Source organism: Mustela nivalis, assembly GCF_964662115.1.
Source record: "Mustela nivalis genome assembly, chromosome: 7".
In the NCBI taxonomy this organism is placed as follows: Eukaryota; Metazoa; Chordata; class Mammalia; order Carnivora; family Mustelidae; genus Mustela; species Mustela nivalis.
Window position 1 is genome coordinate 7548266 of NC_139026.1, and position 16497 is coordinate 7564762.

The 16497-nt window shown below is 38.8% G+C and overlaps 1 protein-coding gene across 11 annotated transcripts in view; it reads left to right on the forward strand.

The window, feature by feature from the left end:
- The window catches only part of MRTFA (myocardin related transcription factor A), a 191227-nt gene that overhangs the window by 69299 nt on the left and 105431 nt on the right, over positions 1-16497 (forward strand). For all 11 annotated transcript variants that reach the window (XM_082739957.1, XM_082739956.1, XM_082739948.1 and 8 more), the window contains one exon: positions 3451-3712. In XM_082739957.1, coding sequence (XP_082596083.1) covers positions 3451-3712 — 262 coding nt within the window. The remainder of the gene's footprint in view (positions 1-3450; positions 3713-16497) is intronic.

Genomic DNA, 16497 nt, shown 5'->3' on the forward strand with positions numbered 1-16497 from the left:
AAGTTTAAAGTGACTTACATATACTGTGGAATGGTTACAACCATAAGTTTGGTTTTAACATCCATCATCTCATATAGATACAAAAACATTCTCATTGTGATGAGAACTTTTAGGATTTACTCTCAACAACTGTCGGGTACACCATACAGCAGTGTTAACTGTAGTCGTCGTGTTGTATACTACATCTCTAGTACTTCTTTCATTGGAAGTTTGTACTTTTGACCACCTTCATCCAGTTTTCCCACCACCCTCTGCCTTGTAACCATAAATCTTAAGCGAGATCATACGTTGTCTTCTTTTGTCTGACTTACTTCACTTAGCATAATGCCTTTGAGGTTCATCCATGTTGTTGCAAATGTCAGGATTTCCTTCTTTCCTTATGGCTGAAACGTGTTGTATATTACCAATTGTTTATACAAACCCTGTTACTGTATATGAACCTCCTTTTCCTCTGTCTTAGGGCTGAAGGTTTGATACTGTCCTACTTTAGTTTAGGACTCACTTATGAGTTCTTGTTTTTTAAAAGAACACACGTCTCATGGCGTCTGGGTGGCTCAGTGGGATAAAGCCTCTGCCTTTAGCTCAGGTCGTGATCCCAGGGTCCTGGGATCGAGTCCCGCATTGGGCTCTCTGTTCAGCAGGAGCCTGCTTCCCTTTCTCTCTCTGCCTGCCTCTCTGCCTACTTGTGATCTCTGTCTGTCAAATAAATAAATAAATAAATAAATAATCTACCAAAAAAAAAAAAAAAAAAAAAAAGAACACGTCTCAGTGACATCATCCATGTGCGTGTGTATGCATGGGTGAGCACATGTGCGTGTGTATCAGGGTGAGAAGGGTATTGAGGCCTGAGGCCTGCAGTCCTAAGGAGTTTGGGTCTCAAAGGATCCTTGCATATCACTTTAAGTCAAAAAAGTCTGCTGTTAAGGAAAGCAGGCATGCTCTTTCAGAGTCTTTTGCAAAGAGTACTGAGCCAGATGGATTAATCACGTATAACAGTTTTTCCCCTAGTGCACACAGAGACACAGCTTAAATGGTTAAGTCACAGGCAAGATGGGAAAAAATTCTTTGAAGATTAGATTCTGAATTTGCTTAGACATTTGCTGTTTTGTAATTCCTAAAATTGTTCAAACTCTAAAAAAATCATTTTCCGTTTTCATTTTTCCCTTCTACCGCTTAGAATATTAAGTTCCTGGTATTGAATCCCTAATATTTTTTCTCTTGAACTTGCCTCATTCGTCTTCTTCCAGCCTTTTTGGAGTAGAGTCCTTCTCAATATCTTCACTCTTCTTAATGTCAGTCCCCCATCTTCATTGCTGTAATCTGGATCTTTTCCAGTTTATCTTATACTTATGAGGTGTATCAGTCAGAACTACGGCCATGTTTGGGCACACTGTAGCCTTATATGAAGATAGGATGTGATGGTCTTTTTATTTTTTAGTTTTTTTTTTAAGATTTTATTTATTTGACAGACAGAGATCACAAGTAGGTAGAGAAGCAGGCAGAGAGAGAGAGAAAGGGAAGCAGGCTCCCTGCTGAGCAGAGAGCCCAATGCGGGGCTTGATCCCAGGACCCTGAGACCATGACCTGAGCCAAAGGCAAAGGCTTAACCCACTGAGCCACCCAGGTGCGCCTATTTTTTAGTTTTAGTTTTTAATGCCTTTCTTCATTTCATAGTTTTCTAGTATTTTATTGGTTTCCTCATCTCCAAATTAAAGTGTTCACTGAAGTCTGCAGGGAACTCCTAGGTCCTTTTTCTAGATGAAGAACTATGGGTTTTTGGGACGCCTGGGTTGCTCAGGCAGTTAAGCGTCTTCCTTCAGCTCAGGTCATGATCCTGGGTTCTGGGGTCCAGTCCTTGCTTGGTGGGGAGCCTGCTTCTGCCTCTCCCTCTGCTCCTCCCCCAGGCTTGTGCTCTCTCTCTCTCTGACAAATAAATAAATAAAATCTTAAAAAAAAAAGAACTATAGCTTTTTCAATATACAAACAATATATATGTGTTTTAGTGAAAATTTGGAAATGAAAGAAAGTAAAATAGAAAGAAAATTGTTCATAGTCCTGTCAAGACCCATTTTGTGTTTTTGTTGTGTTTCCCTATTATCTCTTTTTCCTCTGGATGATATTTTTATATGTGAGTATGCATTTTCATATCTTTTCCTACATATTAGTCAGCATTTTCCACACTTTAAATGCTTTATAAAATTTTTTCTTAACTGCATAGTAGGATTCAGTGAATGAATAAGTTCCTAATTCACTTAACCATTAGTCCATGCTATGGTTTAATGAAAAGATGCTATTGAAAAGACTTTCGGGGCACCTGGGTGGCTCAGTGGGTTAAAGCCTCAGCCTTCGGCTCAGGTCATGATCTCAGGGTCCTGGGATTGAGCCCCGCATTGGGTTCTCTGCTCAGCGGGGTGCCTGCTTCCCCCCCTCTCTCTACCTGTTTGTGATCTCTGTCTGCCAAACAAATAAATAAAAAAAAGAAAAAAGAAAAGACTTTCATGTTATAATGTATTCTATATCATTTTTAAAGATCTCATTCTTACATTGCCAGCTGTTTAATAACACATTTCTGGATATTATGATTAAATATTCATGTAAGTTAGAATATTTGGACAAATATTTATCATCAAACATACATCTCTATATTTTTTTATGAAATCTAATGGCTTGGACATTGTTTGTTTCTTCCAAATAAGCTATACACTCAGTGTGGGGCTTGAACTCACAACCCCAAGATCATTTGCTGTACCATCTGAGCCAACCAGTCGCCCCAGGGATTGTTTTCTTAAAGAAATTTTCTCCCCTAGATAATGTTGGTACACTATAAGACTTTAATACCTTTTGTATACTCATTAAAAGGATTATTTCTCAAGGTACTTCCCCTTGGTAGTTGGAGGATAACATCTATTCCGTAACTATTTCTGCTTGGCCACTGTTTCCTTTTATCCCATTAGAGGTTGTGTGTGCTGCTTTTATTTCATTTGTATATTGTCCTCCTGAGAAATATAGTTGGGGACAGCATCAGACTTGAAATCACATGCACTCTGTGAGCATAGTAAATATCAATTACTTAATTTACAAAAGATTTTATTTATTTTAGAGAGAGAGACCGAGAGAGCACAAACAGGAGGGACAGGAGAGGGAGAGAGAATCTGCAGTAGGCTTCCCGCTGAGTGCAGAGCCCATTGCGGACCTTGATTTCACAACCCTATGATCGACTCTGAGATCATGACCTGAGCTAAAATCAATTTTCAGATGCTTAACTGACTGTACCACCCAGGTATCCCAGTAAACATTAATTTAAAAATGATTCTGACTTGAGAGAAAATGCTTAAGATCAGTGGTAGCTTGCCAGTAGTACAATTTAGAATAGTATTCAGCATATGTCCGGTGGAATAGTCTGTCGCCTCACAGTGACATCTCAACTTTTGTCTGCCCTTGCATTTCCAGATTGCCGTCACGAAAGCCAAAGTGGATTTCTCCAGTGTAGTGTGCCTGCCCCCTTCCGTCATTGCTGTGAACGGGCTGGACGGAGGAGGGGCTGGCGAAAATGATGATGAACCAGTGCTGGTGTCCCTGTCTGCGGCCCCCAGCCCCCAGAGCGAAGCTGTTGCCAATGAACTGCAGGAGCTCTCCTTGCAGCCCGAGCTGACCCTAGGCCTCCACCCTGGCAGGAATCCCAATTTGCCTCCACTTAGTGAGCGCAAGAATGGTGAGTACATATGGAATTCTTGCATTGCCTAATTCGAACCAAGGTCTTCATGTGCGTGATCATTACTTTATTTCATGTCCTTGAAAGTTTCTTTACTCTTACTATTCTTATGGAATAGAGAAATAGTAAGTTTAGGTGATCATTATAAGCCCAGCATTTCCTGCCTGGGTTATTACAACTGCTTTCTGAGTTGTCTTTCTACTTCTCTGCTTCTCCCTCCCAACCCCTTTCATAAATTCATTAATTCAGCAAATATTTATTGAACATTCCTATCATAAACTATACTAATATTAGAAGTTAAATGATAAATAAGCCTTTGTCATTAGGAAAATTATCCTATACCTTGTCAGAGTAATCTTTTAGACCTCCCTAGCTTAATAGTTTTCAGTGACTGCTCTGGGGGGTAAAAACAAAAGCCATGTTTTACAAGGTTTGCAGGGTCTGGTCTCTTTCTGTTTCATTAGCTTCTCTTTTCATTTCCCCATTCCTAGTTTTTGGTTTTTAAATTAAAAAAAAAAAGTTATTTACTTATTAGAGAGAGAGAGCGCGCGCACACCCTTATGTGTGAGTAGGGGGAGGGGCAGAGGGAGAGAGAGAGAATCTTAAGAAGATGCAGCACTGAACACTGAGTCTGGCAATTCAGGGCTTGATCTCACAACCCTGAGATCATGACCTGAGCTGAAATTAAGTCGGATGCTTAACCGACTGAGCCACCTAGGCACCCGTAGTTTTTGCTTTTTATTTTATTTTATTTTTAATTTTTTAAGATTTATTTATTTTGAGAGAGAGGGACATGTGAGCATGGCAGGGGTGGCACAGAGGAAGAGGGAGAGAGAGAATTTCAAGCAGACTCCAAGCTGAGCGTGTGGAGCCCTGCGTGGGGCTCAGTCCCACGACCCTGAGATCATAACTAGAATCAAAACCAAGAGTTGGACATTTAACCAACTTTGCCACACACGTGCCCCAGTTTTTGCTTTTTAGTACTGTTTAAAAGAATTCAGTCTTTTTTTTTTTTTTTTTAATTTTATTTATTTATTTGACAGAAATCACAAGGCAGGCAGAGAGAGGGGGAGGCAGGCTCCCCGCTGAGCAGAGAGCCTGACGCAGGGCCTGATTCCAGGACCCTGAGATCATGACCTGAGCCACAGGCAGAGGTTTAACCCACTGAGCCACCCAAGTGCCCCTAAAAGAATGCACTCTTTCTCTTTCTTCAAACTTTTGTTAATTAAAAAAACTGTAATTTGTTATAAAAACAAGATTTCAGAAAAGATGGGAATAGTAATACAGCAAATATTTATATACGCACAGGCCATCTGGCTTATGCACTGTTCTCCATGGATCTTCATCCATTCCCGGGGTAACTACTGCCCTGAATTTGATATTTTATTGCCAAGTATTTCTGTATTTTTTAACATATGAATATATTCCTAATAATTGTAAAATATTATTTCTCCTTTAAATATTGATTTATATTTAAATATAAAATAAATAAATAAATATCAAATAAATTTGATATTTTATTGCCAAGTATTTCTGTATTTTAACTTATGAATATATTCCTAATAATTGTAAAATATTATTTATCCTTTAAATATTGATTTATATTTAAATATATTTAAATATTGGCTTATATTTAAATATTGATTTATTATTTCTCCAATAAATATTTATTGGAGAGAGAGAATTATGTGTATTCTTCTGCAACTTGTGTTTGTTCAATTTTTATTTTCCTGTGAGTTATTAAAAGTATTCTGTAAGTGCATGTCATCTAATCTATGAATCATTATTTATCAAAAAGTCTTACTTTTCGGGGCGCCTGGGTGGCTCAGTGGGTTAAAGCCTCTGCCTTTGCCTGAGGTCATAGTCCCAGGGTTCTGGGATCGAGCCCCGCATTGGGCTCTCTGCTTGGCAGGGAGCCTGCTTTCCCCTCTCTGTCTGCCTCTCTGCCTACTTGTGATCTCTGTCTGTCAAATAAATAAATAAAATCTTTTTAAAAAAAAAAGTCTTACTTTTCTGTAGTGATTTTTTTTTTTTAAGATTTTATTTATTTGGGGACGCCTGGGTGGCTCAGTCGGTTAAGTGGCTGCCTTCGGCTCAGGTCATGATCCCAGCGTCCTGGGATGGAGTCCCGCATTGGGCTCCTTGCTCCTCGGGGAGCCTGCATCTCCCTCTGCCTCTGCCTGCCACTCTGCCTGCCTGTATTTTCTCCGTCTCTCTGACAAATAAATAAAATCTTTAAAAAATATATATTTTTTTTATTTATTTGACAGAGAGAGCACAAACAGGGGGTGTAGCAGGGAGAGGGAGAAGCAGGCTCCCTGTGGAGTAGGGGAAACCCAATATGGGACTGGATCCCAGGACTGCGGGACCATGACCTGAGCTGAAGGCAGGGGCTCAGCCAACTGAGCCACCCAGGCGCCCGACTGTATTGATCTTTAGTGTCAGCTTTATCTGTTTCTCAGTGTGCATGAGTTCGTTTTTATGTCCTCTGTTCTGGTTTCACTGGTCTCTGTTCATCTGTGTTACTACTAGTAACTAGTCATCTTAGTTACTACTGCTTAATGATTAGTTTTGTTATTTGTTAGGACAGTCTTTTTCTTGCCTTTTCTGTCTCCAGAGTTGTCTTGACTGTTCTTGCCCTTTTTAATTTTTCATAACTTTAGAACCAGCTTGTGGAGCTACGCAAAAATAAAACAAAACCAGAAACCTCATTGGGACTTTTTTTTCCTCCAACATTTTATTATGAAAAGTTTCAAAATAAATGATAGAGTTTTACAATGATGATCTTTATGTCCACCTCTTAAATTCTGCCATTAACATTTTGTTATACTTGCTTTGTCACATGTCTATTCATCCCTCTATCAATCCATTGTGTTTTTTTGATGCATTTCCAAGGAAATTACAGAAACTAGCTGTTTTATTTTTATTATTTTTATTATTTATTTATTATTTATATTTTATTTATTATATTTATTGATTATATATTTATGTATATATATTTATATATTAAATATTTATTATTTATTTATATTGTATTTATTTATTATTATTTATTTTATTTTATTTTTGTTTATAATTTTATTGAAGTATATAACATTAGTTTAGAATACCTCACAAATTGTAAGTGTCCTGGTTGTTGAATTGTCACAGAGTGAATACTGTGTATAATTGCTGCTTTGTGAGGAAATATTTCCAGCATTCCAAAACCTCAAAATATTCCCTCTTTTTGCCCAAAGCAAACTACCATCCTGACTTACAACACAATGAATTAGTTTTGCTAGTTTCTAAACTTCATGTAAATGGAATCATGCTATATATGTTCTGTTTCTGGCTTTTTTTTTTTTTTTTTTAAACAGTTTATTTATTTATTTTATTTGACAGTAGGTATTTGGGTTTTTTTAGTTTGGGGCTATTACAAATCATGCTGCTATAAAATTCTTGTGTGTCTTTTGGTGTACTTCTTGGGATTTTGATTGGAACATATCATTTGTAGGTTAGTTGGGAGAACACACATTTTACGTATTGGGTACTAGTTTTATCTGTCCGTTAGTTTTCTCTCTCCAGTTAATTAGGTCTTCTTTGATGTCTTTACACAGAGCTTTGCAATTTTCTCCATAAAGATCATGCAAATATTTTATTAGGTTTATTCCCAGGTGTCTTCTTTGGGGGGTAGACATTATCAGTGGTATATTTTTATAAAATATTTTCTGACTGTTTGATGCTGGGGATTGAAATACTAAACTTTTTAAAAACTCCCTTGACTTTTCTACATTTGTGCCTTCTATTTGAGTTACCATTCTGTCCCTGCTCTTCTTGTCAACTCTTACCTGTCCTTCAGTATTCTGTTTGGGCATCACTGCCTTTGAGAAGCCCATCCTAACTCAGTCAGTGTTTGGTGTCCTTCTTTCGATTTGACAGATTACTGTTTATCGGTATACTTCATCACTATATTATAATTGGAATTCTCTTGTCAGCAACACAAGTGAGCCTTTGGAAACTGAAATCAGACCCTCTTATGCTTGTCACAATCCTCAGTGTCTTTCTGTGAGGGTTAATGATGAAATCATGTTTTTTGTTTTTTGCTTTTTTCCCAAAGATATGTCTATTTATTTTAGAGAGAGAGAAGGTCAGATTGTGTACCCGTGAGTGTGGGAGGGGGGACTGGGAGGAAGGGGGAGAGAATCCTTAAGCAGACTACCCTGCTGAGTGCGGAGCCTGACGCAGGACTTGATGTCGCAACCTTGAGATCACGATCCGAGCTGAAATCAAGAGCCAGCCTCTCAACCAACTGAGCCACCCAGGCGCCCCAGTATCATAGTTTTAATGACGTGGGCCTGGTATCCTCTCTGACCTGTTTTTTTCTTACTTCTGTCCCCTTGCTCTACTCTGCTTTTGACACATTGACTTTCTTGAACACATCAAGTATGTTCCTGTCCCAGGGCCTTGGTACTTGCTGTGCATTTACCGAAGTTCCTGCACAAATGTCATTTCCTTAGGGAAGCCTTCCTACCTGTCTTACCTAAAATGGCACCTCCCATTACTCTCTGTTCTCTGTTTTTTTCCAAGCACTTATTATTATGATGTGTGTGTATGTTTGTATATGTGTGTCTATGTTTATTGTCTATATTCCCCTGCCTTTGATAGTATGTTTCAGGAGGCTAGTGGGCAACCAATAAATATTTGTCAAATGAATAGATGAATGGTTTACTTGTTTGTTCCACTAGAGGCAAGAATTCTGTTTTTACATCCATAGCGGGCAGTGTAACAGAAACTCAAAGTTTTTATTTTGGGAAATAATGGACACTCAAGCATTTTTTTGGTTTTCTTTTCCCATTTCTTTTTTTTTTTTTTTAAGATTTTATTTTATTCATTTATTTGACAGAGAGAGAGAGATCACAAGTAGGCAGAGAGGCAGGCAGAGAGAGGGGGAAGCAGGCTCTCCGAGGAGCAGAGAGACCGATGCGGGGCTCGATCCCAGAACTCTGAGATCATGACCTGAGGCGAAGGCAGAGGCTTAACCCACTGAGCCACCCAGGTGCCCCTTTTTTTCCCATTTCTAAATTCTGTTTTTCTCCCCCAAGATGGCAGCGATTTCAGCTTATTTATACACTAAGGGGAAAGAGTTAGTCCGGAGGGAAAGCTGAAGACAGAAAAGGAGGAAGGATAGGCGAGGAGGTGAGAGGATGGGGTTCAAAGGTATTGGCTCTTCCTGGAGCGGGGGTAGGGTCCACGATTGCTCTGGAATAGGAGCATTGGCAGTGAAGGTGATGACAGACAGCAAACAGCAAACCGCTAAAATCTTGGGCAGGAAGTTGAGGAAATTGATGCTGACAGCTGTGGTGGTCTCAGGGGAGTCAAGAGCAGCTGTTGCTGTCGGGGCAGAGATGTTGGTGCATCTCGGCCTTTCTCTCTCAACTCTTCGGCAGATAAATCAATTGAGGTAACCCCCCTCCCCCATTTTGAACAACTCTCTAACCTTCCCAAGATCCTGAAAGAGCAGTTTATATCCCTTTCTCTGCTTTCCCACATTCTAGAGACTTCACTGTTCTGGCTTCTGTTCGTATCTCTCTCTTCAGAAGCTGCCAACGCCGAAGTCATCAGTGTTCTTCTAGATCACATAGGCGCTCCTAATCCTCTTTGACCTCCGTGTAGCATTTGACCTGACTGGCCGTTCCCTCTGACCTGCAGCTTTACCTCCACTGACATCAGTGACATCACTCTTCTTGACTTTTCAAGTCTGCTTTTATAGCCACTCTTCTCTGCTCAGACCTTTGCCAGCTTCCTCTACCCCCTCTTAAATTTTGTTATTCCCCAGTGTTGGGCTCTAGGGCTCTTTTACTTCTTACTCTGTATTTTTATTTTGAATGATTTCCCCCCAGAACTTTGGCTCTAACCACCATCATATGCTGTTGATCGATGCCTGTATTACATCTCCAGGCCTGTTTTGTCTTGCCCCCGAGCTCCAGACCCCTATGCTCCGCAGACTCCCCGTGCTCAGAGCCCGGCTCCTCATCTACCTGCGGTTCCTGCTGGGTTCTCTGTTGGAGGAGTTGGCACCTCCCTCCACTTGGACATTCAGATATGGGGTTGTTTTGTTCTGTTTTCCTCCTCAATGGAAACTTTTAAGAGTTTTGTTTTATAATCAGATAAAATGTAGGAAACAGAAAGTTCCCTCCTAGTTACACAGTTCAGTGAGAGCCAATAGCAGCAGTTAACATATTTTTCTGTCAGCTTTTGTGTGCTCATTTATTTATTCTTACACAAATATATATTGTATAACTTACTTTCATGTGATTTTATTTTCACGAGATTTTCCTTTATCATTCAGTGGTCTTAAAAAAAATTATTTCCTCTGCTTCATATTTGAATTGTGTATTGAATTGTGTATCTATAACAGCCAGTCTCCTATTATGAGACCCCTAATTGTTTTTATTTTTTTCTATTCTAAATAATACTGCAAGAAACATCTTGGTGTATAAATTTTGGTGTAAGTATCTGAAGAACAAACTCTCAGAAGTGGGTGACAAGATATGGACATAAAGAACATTTTCCCTTTCTTGTTGTGAAAGTAACATGTTTGAGTGTGAAGTTTTTACTTTCTTTAAGTCACTGTTCCCAAACTGTCCCGCAGAAAGATGATAGCATGCTAATTTTGGAAGTAATTTTTTTCTTCCATCACCCTTCTACCTGCTAACTCTGTCTTTCTTCCCAGCCACCAGTCACCACCTTTTTTACATTCTGCAATGTTCATATCTACTGAATTCATTCTTTTCTTGACATCTTTATTACTGCCACTTAGTGCAGACTCTTGATAATGCCTTTCTTGGATTACTGCAATGACGGCCTTTTAACTGGTCTCACCTTGTTTCTAATCTTGACCCTTTAAAGGCCACTGGGATGATTTTTTCTAAATGATATATGAGGTTCCTGCTCTCCAGGTTGAAATCACTTCATGGTTCCCTTTTCTCCGGGGTAAAGCTTATTATGCTCCTCAGGATGGTAAACCAGCTCCTTCAGAACCAGTTCTGCCTCATCTCTCATCTCTTCCCACTCACACTAAAAGATTTGGGATTTCCCAAAGAGAGAGAGACTTTCATATCTCAGTTTCACTTCATGTCCTATTTTTTTCTTTCCCCCTTCCCTGAATGACCTCTCTCCTCCTGACATTTCCACGTAGTCAAGAATTAGGGGAAGGTGCCGCTTCCTTCAGGATTCTTCCTCCCACTGCCAGCGAGGGCTAAGGGTTTGTTTTGACAGTGTTCTTCCAAACTACCCTACGAGTAATATCTAGTTGTTACTGTGTTTACCTAGAAGAGAAGCTTTCTGAACACAGGGATTATGTCTGTTTTTACTTATTGTGGTATCGTTAGTTCCTAGTCAGAAATTCTGGTGTGCTGATGAATCAGCTGGAGTGCCCGTTAAATGCAGACTCCAGGGTAAATCCGGGAGAGGCCTGAGGTTCCACGTCTCTAACCAGCATGCGGGTGATGCCAGTACTGTTGGTCTGGAGGACCACACTCTGAGTAACACAGTCTTAGAATGTGATAAGAGTTTGATGAATGTTGGTTGAATGTACGAACAAATGAATAAATGGTGAAACTGAAACTATTAATGCACTGAAACATTGATTTTTTTTTTCTTTTTTAGATTTAAGCAGTTAAGAAGGTGATTATTGACTCTGTTGCTGGACAGAGGGGGACAAACCAGTTTAATTCAGGGTTTAGAATCCATTCCTATATAGGTGAAATATGTTATGGAATAATTCTTTTATTCTCTTAATTAGTGATAGAACATTTAGATCACAAGTCTTAACTATTTTTTTAAGTTGATCCCTATAAATTTCAAATTTTCTTTTTTTAAAAAAGATTTATTTGAGAAAGTGAGCTTGCCTGCAAGTGGAGGGAGGGCCCGAGGGAGGGAGAGAGCGAGCTTCTCCAGCAGACATCCCGATGATCTTCGAGCCGGATGTAGGGCTCGATCTCAGTACCTTGAGATCATGACCTGAGCCAAAATTAAGAGTCGGATGCTCAACCAACTGAGCCACTCAGACACCCCAAATTTGAAATTTTCAGTATAATCCTACTATGTAAAAACCGCTGTTCTGGTTGAAGAAACCTGAATGGGGAGAAGCCAGACCCGCACTTACTTGTCATCCTTCTTGCTCCTCAGGAAACTCTTGAAAAAGCACCAGTTGAAAACTTCTCATCTGGATTGCATATCCCTTATAATTTGAGCTGTGTCTGATACAACTTCAGTTGCTAGAATGGTTTCCTAACTGCCTGGGATCCCAAATTGATTACCTGTGATCATGCTTAGAAGGGAATATGGATACGTGAAACTGACAAATATAACGTTGTATACATAATTATCATTTTGGCAAGAGAAAAGAAACCCAAGAAAGTGGAATTGTGTTCAACATTAGAAAAGAACTAGTGGGGGGAAGCTGATAATTAGAACAGTAATGAAGGGGAGGAAAGGGGCTTAATAAAAAAAATACTCTAGGGACCCCTGGGTGGCTCTGTCATTCATTGTCTGCCTTCTGCTCAGGTCATGATCCCAGGGTCCTGGGATCAAGCACTATTTTGGGCTCTTTGCTTTGCAAGGAGCCTGCTTCTCCCTCTCCCACTCCCCCTGCTTGTATTCCCTCTCTTGCGGTCTCTCTGTGTCAAATAAATAAATAAAATCTTTTTTTTTTTTTTTTAAGATTTTATTTATTTACTTGACAGAGAGAGATCACAAGTAGGCAGAGAGGCAGGCAGAGGCAGGAAGGGAAGCAGACTCCCTGCTAAGCAGAGAGCCCGATGCGGGGCTTGATCCCAGGACCCTAGGATCATGACCTGAGCTGAAGGCAGAGGCTTTAACCCACTGAGCCACCCAGGCGCCCCAATAAATAAAATCTTTTAAGAAAATACTCTATAAGAAGGTTGATGACTACAAAACAACTTACATGATAGAATGTATGCCAGTGACCAGAAATACTAATTGCTTAACAAAAAATCAGTAGTTACCAAAATAAGATTCTTTTACTATAGGGAAAAAATAGGAAATATTGTTCAAGTTTCTTTTTTATTCCATCCTGCAGCCACAAGTTAAATGTCTGGACAGGGGCAATATTGTCAGTGTCTAGTTGCAGGGCCTTCTACTTGTGCACCTTAATGGTGCTTCTTCCTGTCAAGAGAGGGGTAAGAGACTGCTGTATGTGCCAGTGAGATCATTACTATATTCTACGCCAGGTGTTCTTTACATGGCTGTTTATAGGAAGGTAAAGATAAGAGTAGAAATGGAAAATCCTTGAGAAGATTGCGAAATTGGAAAGTGTAGAGTTCTAGACCAGAATAAATTCTAGAGTTAGGTGCTTTTTCATGGATGGTATACTGTGTATTGGAAGAATGGAGTGAGAAATTTCTTTCTTCTCAGATCAATTTCATTTAGAACCGTATCTTTTTTTTTTTTTTCCCCCAGCTTCTGGGCTGTTTAATGGGATTGATGTTAGCGAAAGTTTTGTAAATATGTATATGGTAATCTAATCTAAGTACAACTTTACTTTCTAATGATGTGTTTCCATATAAGTCTCATTTATTCTGGATATGTAGTTCACTCACTGTTTAGAAGGCCTGCCAAAGATGTTTAGATTCTGGTAATACCTTTCCTTTTTTCTTGACCTGGAATTTTCTCTCTTCTTTTCCTACATGATAATTTAGAACCGTATCTTATATGAAAATTCAGTGCTTTAGCAAGGGTTTTTACAGGGCATTAGGCAGTGAAGGTCCGGATGCCTCTGTTTCCTAAACAGAGGAAGTTGGAGCCCTAATGAGAAGAGGAGCCTTTCATTAACCCAGCCCTTATTGGCCTAATTGGAAAAAGTTAGTAGAGAAGTTTCAAGATATATTTTTTAAGATTATTCCTCTGTCATCTTCTAGGCTGAGCAGTTACTTTTAAAGGTAAAATTGAGCATGGATGGATCAGTGAGTTAAACACACGGCTCTTGATTTTGTCTCACTCAGGTCTTGATCTCAGGGTTGTGAGTTCAAGCCCCATATTGGAGCCTGCTTTAAAAAAAAAAAAAAAAAGGTAAAATTGATTTATCTGTGGATCCTCTCCAATCTGGACTTGGAGAAGCCTGGAAGTACCTGTTTAATGATTAATCCCATTGGCTGCAACTAAGAGTTCTGGCCTATGTTAAATGAGTTTATCCAAAGCGAAATTTAAGTTTCACTTTGCTTCTTCCTTTAATGGCATGGTGCTCTTTGGCTATTCTTACATATCCACTCTTAACACTAATCTGATATTACTGGTTTTTTAAGTATGAGTTCGTTTCAGAACTGGCTGAGTCTGTTTAAGGCTTATTTCAAGAGCCTCTAGGTTGGGAGTTGAGATAGTTTTTGCTTCTTTTCCTTATTACAAATATATTACATTTCACTTATCTTACAGATTTTTGTGGGCAAGCATGGGAATTTTGCCAGAATTCGTATTTCAAGGCTTCTGTTGGAAAGTGCATTCCATGTTCCACATGATCAAATTACAAATGGACTTTTGAAATATAATCTATTTATAAGTTGAGGACTTCCTTATATCCTAAGAGATGTGCCTCTTCAAGTTTGGGAATCATAGACTTAAGACACAGTGAATAATAATTAGCTGGAATGTGTTACTCAGAAGGCACTGCAGACAAAAGATAAATTAATGATGATAAGTTCATAAAGGTTTCTAAGAGAAAGCTCGTATTTGGGAGATTATATTCTTTTTTTTTTTTTAAAGATTTTATTTATTTATTTGACAGAGATCACAAGTAGGCAGAGGGGCAGGCAGAGAGAGAGAGGAGGAAGCAGGCTCTCCGCTGAGCAGAGAGCCCGATGCAGGGCTCGATCCCAGGACCCTGGGATCATGACCTGAGCTGAAGGCAGAGGCTTAACCCACTGAGCCACCCAGGTGCCCCTGGGAGATTATATTCTTGACCTTTTATTTTGTCCTTGACTTTTAAAATTTTATTTCATACAGTCATTTGTACCTTCCTATAATTTTGCTGTGGTACTGCCATGACCACTATGGGAATTAGTATTCAGCAGATACTTATAAAGTGCCTATAGTAAGGGAGACACTGAGAAAAATGTTCAAAGGTATAAAGAGGAGTAAGTTGTACCAGTTAACCAGTTTTTGCTCTATTCCCTCCTGTTCCTTTAACGAACAAACCAGTAGCTTTTCTCGGAGCTAATCAGTGTGATCCACCCCGCCCCCTGCCTCAGCCATTTTGTGCTACAGACTAAATTTGAGGCTAGTGGCCTGTTTATGGGGGATAATTTCTTTGGGACATTGATAGCGGTTGACTACCAAGCAACCTTTTTGAAAATGATGAGATTTACCTTTCCACTGTGCTGTCTTGTCCCCTTCGTAAACATCCTATAGGCAGCTATCCTGCACTTCTTGTGTTCTGGCCAAAGAATCCTTGCTTGTATATTAAAGCTGATAAGAAATTTGTAGGATTTGAATTTTTACACTTTGAAGGAGGTCTCATTCTCATTATTCTCCAACTCACCGAGGATTGAATAAATAAAGACTTGAAATAATGCCCACAAAAAAATTGCATGTATCTTTACTTACAGGAACCTTAATTTCTGAAGCATGATCCTACAGATACGAATATACTTAGAGAACAAAGGGATAGAACATTCAAAATTATGTCTTTGGAGCTGAAAAATCTTATACTAATCACACACCTTGAAATTAGATTGGTGACATATTTTACCATTCAAGTATTTTTTCTTTTTTGGGGGAAAGATAATAACATATATAGAGAAAAGTATGTAAATCATAGGATAGTTTATAGAATAACCATAAAGCAAGGAAAGAGTTGTGTAACCACTACTCAACAACAGCTCACTGTGAGCCCCAGAGAAGCCTCCTATATGTTCCTCTCTGAACACAACCCCATCTTTCCTTTTACCAATTTTGTAGTTCTAAACAACATAGTTTAGTTGAAGTTTATATGAATGGAGTTCTCTATTCTTCTCTTGCTCAACATATGTGGTGTTTATTTACATATATGGTTTTAGCTCATCCATTTTCATTACTGTATAGTGGCTGCAGCTGTGGAAAAGTACTCCATAATTTTAAGAAATCTAATCTGCTGATGGACATTTGGGTTGTTTCCAGGTGTAGGCTATTACAGTGTTGCTCGGAATGTTCTTCAGCTATCCTGGTACCTCAGTATGTGCATACATACACAGGAATGGAATTTCCTGTAATATGTCTAGTGATATAAAAGTATTGGGTAATACTAAACTGTTTTCCATAGTGGTTGTACCCAGTTTATATATCTTTCAGCAATATATGAAGGTTCTTTTGCTTCATATTCTTGCCAGCATTTGGATTTGTTAGATTTTTAGTGTTTACTACTTGCTATTTGTATAAATATCATATGTTCTTAATTTTCATTTTACTGTTTTCTAATGAGATTAAATATCTCTTCTGATATTTATTGGCCATTTGGATTTCTTCTTTTGTGAAGTGTCTAGTGAAATCTTTGTTGTTTTTTTCTTGTTGACTAATAGACATTCTTTGTATGTTGCTGCTTAAATGTGTTAAAGGTATCTTTTCCCACTCTGTGATTTGTTTTTATTATTCTCATTATGGTATCTTTTGATGAAGAATTTCTAATTTAATGTAATTGATTTGATTTATGAGTCTCCTGGTAAGTTTTGTGTTCTAATTTTGTTGTATGGGGTTAAGATAAGGCCCAACTTAATTTTTTAAAAAAGATTTTAGTTTTTTTTTTTTTTAAGAGGGAA